This window comes from Populus alba, chromosome 10 (assembly GCF_005239225.2).
Source record: "Populus alba chromosome 10, ASM523922v2, whole genome shotgun sequence".
Lineage (NCBI taxonomy): Eukaryota > Viridiplantae > Streptophyta > Magnoliopsida > Malpighiales > Salicaceae > Populus > Populus alba.
Window position 1 is genome coordinate 20,880,058 of NC_133293.1, and position 5,404 is coordinate 20,885,461.

Sequence of the window (5,404 nt, forward strand, 5' to 3'; positions counted from 1 at the left end):
AATATATAAGAGAGATAAGAATGATCTTTTTTATTTAAAAAAATTAATGGTAAATGATAAAATCAAGAATAATAATAATAAAATAAAAAACAAAAGGATATCAAGCCACGTAAACTTTTCAAATCAATAATCTGAGATATTAGATTAGAAATACTATACATGACGCCACCTAAATGGCGTGGATGCCATCCACTCGTAGACTTGTTTGGAGCACGCGCCACTAGATTTCTAAATATAAATTTGAAAAAAAAACATGAAAATATAAAAATACCTCTATAAACTTGTTAATTACACAAAATACATGTTTGAAAATATTAAAAGACCTTTAAAGGCAAAACTTTTTTTTTTTTTAAGGTTAAAAAAGTGCTTTCACTGAACATTGATCATGGAAAAAACGTTAATACCTCTTTGCCTAGCAGTTCAACAAATTTTTTATCTCAAGGGTAAAAAAATATTTTTATTGTTAAGAAACTTGTGAAAAGTGAAGAAAAATCTTGATCTAACAATTATGAATTTTGTTGATTCTAGAGTAAAAAGGGTTTTTTATTGTATAAATAAATGGAAAAAACACGTATTTTTTAATGACTAATAAGTTAGTGGAAAAAATCAATATTTCAAAGAATTATCTCAACCCAATAACTTAAGCTGTTAGGTAAAGTCCCAGCTTTCCAGGATATAATTTATATTATTCTCTAGCACATCCACCCTTATTATTTTATGCTTAATTTTTATTAAATAAATGAATAATGGTGAGATTCGAACGTGTAATCGCTTGGTTATCAAAGTTCTAATACTATATTAAAAAACTATCTTAATCCAATAACTTAAATTATTAAATAAAATCTTATAATATAATTTATATTATTTTATAACACAACAAACCTCAAGCTTCAAGGCTTAAGTTTTTCCTAATCAAGTGTAAAAGAGTAATATCACTGTAGTAATCCGACCACGTGTACTCCAGCACCTTTTAGCTTTTCTTTTAATTTTAATATTTAAGCACTATGCATTTAGCTTTAAAATCCCCAGGTCCTCTCTTCTCAAATCAAATAGCAGAGGAGGGAATACCAGACTCGATCAAAATATTCTCCTCTCTGAAAGAAAAAGAGAAGAAGAGGGTCTTGTAGGTATTTTATATTGCTATTGCTTTCCACATTGCCCTATCTTTTTGTGGTCTTTCTTGGCTAGCTTCCTTTGAAAGATCTACAATCTGTGCATGATCATATATGGCTAGTGGGTCTACTTCTGCAATGGAGTGACAGCTGCTTCAACAATCAAGTCACTGACACCAGTCCATCTTCCTAGCTATCTCTCTTCCACATTGCCTAAACGTGACTCGAAAGCAAGAGGAATTGAGTCATTCTTGTTCTTTTCGCAAACAAGTATATCCCTCTATAAAACCAAGCACACACAAGTGTCACATATTTTTGAGCCTTCCTTGTAACCTTTATCGTATCAGTGCTCCAATGGATCGTGTATCATCTGCTAGTAACATTTTCCCTACTGGTCGCGATGATATTACAGGCCAGTTTGGATTGATTTGGCAAGTACTGAAAGAACCATTGATCGTGCCGGCCTTGAAAATGTTGGTTGTAGTGTGCTTGGGCATGTCAATAATGCTTTTCATTGAACGAGTGTATATGGGAATTGTTATAGTTTTTGTGAAGTTGTTTGGAAAAAATCCAAATAAGATGTACAAATGGGAGCCTATGAAGGATGATATTGAGGTTGGTAATTCAGCTTATCCTATGGTTCTAGTGCAGATTCCAATGTACAACGAAAAGGAGGTACTTTTTCTTCCTGAACTTTTGCTTCTTGTTTATAGTTTTGCTGTACTCTAATCTCTACTGTTCTATTGTTTTCAGGTTTATCAGTTGTCCATTGGAGCTGCCTGTGGCCTTTCATGGCCGTCCGACCGGATCATAATCCAGGTTCTTGATGACTCAACTGACCCTGCCATCAAGGTTTCTACCTCTTAACTCTCCTTGTAGTTTGCTGACGGACTTGTATTTGTTTCCCAAGTAAATGACATGTCAAAAATATATGCAGAGCTTGGTGGAACTAGAATGTCAGAGATGGGCAAGCAAAGGCATTAACATAAAGTATGAGATTAGGGACAACAGGAAAGGATACAAGGCAGGAGCTCTTAAAGAAGGCATGAAGCACAGCTATGTTAAACAATGTGATTATGTGGCCATATTCGATGCTGATTTCCAGCCTGAACCTAACTATCTTTGGCGCACCATACCATTTCTGGTTCACAATCCTGAAATTGCTCTTGTTCAAGCTCGCTGGAAATTTGGTAATCTTGATTTGTACTTTAAGCATCGTTAAGGTAATCATTGAGGTATACTAAATAATAATTGAACATTGGTCTGATCATTACTGTTGTTTTTTTTTTGGACTGATTCGTTGTAGTCAACTCTGATGAGTGCTTAATGACAAGGATGCAAGAGATGTCATTGGATTACCATTTCACTGTGGAGCAAGAAGTGGGGTCTGCAACCTATGCTTTCTTTGGCTTCAACGGTAAGAATCATATTGAAAAAGCAGTAACATGGTTTGATATTCTCTTTAATGTGCAATCCGTTTTCATGTCTGCGACAGATTGATACAAATTTGGACATTTGGTGCAGGTACTGCTGGTGTGTGGAGGATTTCAGCAGTCAATGAAGCTGGAGGTTGGAAGGATCGAACAACGGTGGAGGACATGGATTTGGCAGTAAGAGCTAGTCTGAAAGGCTGGAAGTTTGTTTATGTTGGTGACCTCAAGGTATCATTTTCAGTCTTTATGACATTCATCAAAAATACAAATGAAAAATCCACCAAATTTTGATTAGCCACCAACCTTACCAGCTGGCTAGGTGATTAGTACGTATGTCAGAAAAGTAGTTAGATATGCAAGTCCTCTGCTAATCACATGCGGCCACTTGTTAATGCAACTTGGTTGATTTTTTTGCAATTTTAGGTGAAAAATGAATTACCAAGTACTTTCAAAGCCTACCGATATCAGCAACACAGATGGTCTTGTGGGCCTGCAAATCTCTTTAAGAAAATGGCAATCGAAATAGTCAAAAACAAGGTACGCTATCTTTTCCCTTTTGGTCTGATAGTTAAGAGAACAGAAAAATGAGACTAAATGGTTGGTTCATCTTCCAGTTTTAACTAATAGCATACAATTTACTGCAGAAAGTGTCACTGTGGAAGAAGTGTTATGTGATCTACAGTTTCTTCTTCGTCCGAAAGATTGTGGCACACATTGTCACATTTGTATTCTACTGTGTTGTTTTGCCTTCAACTGTTCTGGTTCCTGAAGTAAGCGTTCCTAAGTGGGGAGCTGTCTATATCCCTTCAATTGTAACTCTCCTCAATGCTGTTGGAACTCCTAGGTCTGTCCATCTATCCTAAATTTAACCAAACTTTCTTACTGTCCAGTTTCGTAAAACTGATGTTATTTGTAAATTCCTAATACTTCTGAACCTGCATAATCTTGCAGATCACTCCACCTGATGGTTTTCTGGATCCTATTTGAGAATGTCATGTCCCTCCACCGGACGAAGGCAACTTTCATAGGTTTGCTGGAGATAGGAAGAGTGAATGAATGGGTTGTCACTGAAAAACTAGGAGATGCTCTCAAGGGAAAACTACCTGCTAAAGCTACCAAGAAACCGCGGATTAGGATAAGAGAAAGGTAGACTTAACACTCATGATTCCTATATGAGGATATCAGGAACCAGTTTTTAACGATTCTGATATTGTTTTCTTAATGGTTGAATGTTAACAGATTACATTTGCTAGAACTTTGTGCTGGAGCCTATCTCTTCTTCTGTGGATGCTATGATTTTGCCTTTGGAAAGAACAGATACTACATTTTCCTCTACCTTCAATCTATTGCCTTCTTCATTGCAGGATTTGGTTACATTGGCACCGTTGTCCCCAACTCTTAGCTAACAAGAATCATGGCTAAACATTGTCTCCTCCCAATACTTGTCGTTCCTACGTTGTTTCTTGTCTTCAAGAAACTACAACACTGTGATTCTTTGGGGACAATTTTTTCTTATCGTTGTTGCAGATCATTGAAGCAAAGGCTGGGCATTCATTTTCTGCTGAACACAAGGGAAACTGGTTTTTTTTTTTTTTTCCTTTACAAGAACCATTGTGATTTGTTGTCATTTTTTAGAGTACAAAATACAAAGAAAAGATAGTAAATTGGTAGAGAAATAGTAGCATATACGTTGTGCCAGCTCCCAAGTAATGTAGACATGCATCTTTGTGAGGGTTGTTTGATGTAGAAAGTTGGAATTTCTTTTGCAAATAATAATGCAGATGGACAAGAATCTGTAATTCAAATCAAAATTCTTACAATTTATGTATACCCTTTCTCATTTTTATTTTTATTTTTTCATTTTCGAGTGTTTTTTGTTTTCATACCATGGACGGATTCAATGATGTTTTATCTAATAATAAAAAATAAAAACTAGAGGATCTTTTATACATAATAATTTATCCAAAATCATTTCTTAAGTAATACAAAATCATAAATACAGCAATCATTCAAAAACGCTCTTTTCCAAGTTCTTCTTTTGTTATTCAAAAAAAAAAAAAAAAACCCTTCAATTCAATAAGAACAGAAGGGAGGACCACCATTTTACCCAGGACAGAAGCTTTGGAAAAGCTAGCATACAAAACATTGCTGCATCGTGCCTTCCTACACAAGTTTAATATGCATTAATTTGGCGTGGGCATGTAGAACTTTCCTGGTCCATAAATCATTAATTTTAGCTTTTTTAAAGCTACTGTGAGACAGTAATTAAATAGCCAAGAACAATGAAGATTGACATCAAGGAGCTTGTGCAATTACTAAAACCAAATAATCAACACACACATTCCCAGAAGAAGAAGAAAAACACTAAGACACGTAAAAAAGTTGCATAATCCTGATCGAAAGCCATAAACAGAAAGTAGTGTGCATCATCAAATAAATGGTAGAAATAATTTCTTCCATCAAAATATAATTAATACAACACAAACATTATTAGGCAACTAAAGGGAAATGAAGCCTTCTCTGACAAGCAAGCCAAACATGAGAACAAAGAGACCAATGGTGATACACTGTGTAGGAGAGACAAAAGTCTGTGAGTAAGCAGACAAGGTGATGGTTGCACCAACCAATCCAATCCAAAAGGCACCTAAGTTCCGATTCATGGCTGTGTCCCTTCTTTTTGCTTGCTTCCTTCTTGGTTAATTTGTAGCTCTTCTTGCCCTTTTATGGGATATTTTGAAGATGATGAGACCAATTCTTGTACTCTCGGATCAAATATCCAAGATTCAAGCTAGTTATGTCCTTTGAGACCAAGTTTGGGCCAAGAGCTAATGTATAAAGTCAACTCATATGAAGGATTAG

The 5,404-nt window shown here is 35.4% G+C and overlaps 2 protein-coding genes across 2 annotated transcripts; one reads left to right on the top strand and one right to left on the bottom strand.

Annotated features, from left to right (window-relative positions):
* The first annotated feature begins 1,041 nt into the window (after positions 1-1,041).
* LOC118059871 (glucomannan 4-beta-mannosyltransferase 9) lies at positions 1,042-4,405 on the top strand. Its single transcript, XM_035072864.2, has 9 exons — positions 1,042-1,787; positions 1,866-1,964; positions 2,050-2,302; positions 2,419-2,529; positions 2,637-2,773; positions 2,969-3,082; positions 3,190-3,389; positions 3,497-3,691; positions 3,785-4,405. Exons 1-9 carry the CDS (start codon positions 1,467-1,469, stop codon positions 3,945-3,947), a joined length of 1,593 nt encoding a protein of 530 aa, XP_034928755.1. The 5' UTR covers positions 1,042-1,466; the 3' UTR covers positions 3,948-4,405.
* Positions 4,406-4,834: 429 nt separating this feature from the next.
* On the bottom strand, positions 4,835-5,404 carry LOC118059872 (uncharacterized). Its single transcript, XM_035072865.2, has one exon. The coding sequence runs from the start codon at positions 5,203-5,205 to the stop codon at positions 5,044-5,046; it is 162 nt and encodes a 53-aa protein (XP_034928756.1). The 5' UTR covers positions 5,206-5,404; the 3' UTR covers positions 4,835-5,043.

What these genes read in the sequence shown, in the direction of transcription:
- LOC118059871 (XM_035072864.2), top strand. Translation starts at nt 1,467, where the DNA reads ATGGATCGTGTATCATCTGCTAGTAACATTTTCCCTACTGGTCGCGAT. An exon ending in CAACTGACCCTGCCATCAAG is followed by an intron (nt 1,965 to 2,049) that starts GTTTCTACCTCT and finishes AAATATATGCAG; the next exon opens with AGCTTGGTGGAACTAGAATG. An exon ending in TCGAAATAGTCAAAAACAAG is followed by an intron (nt 3,083 to 3,189) that starts GTACGCTATCTT and finishes AATTTACTGCAG; the next exon opens with AAAGTGTCACTGTGGAAGAA.
- LOC118059872 (XM_035072865.2), bottom strand. Translation starts at nt 5,205, where the DNA reads ATGAATCGGAACTTAGGTGCCTTTTGGATTGGATTGGTTGGTGCAACC.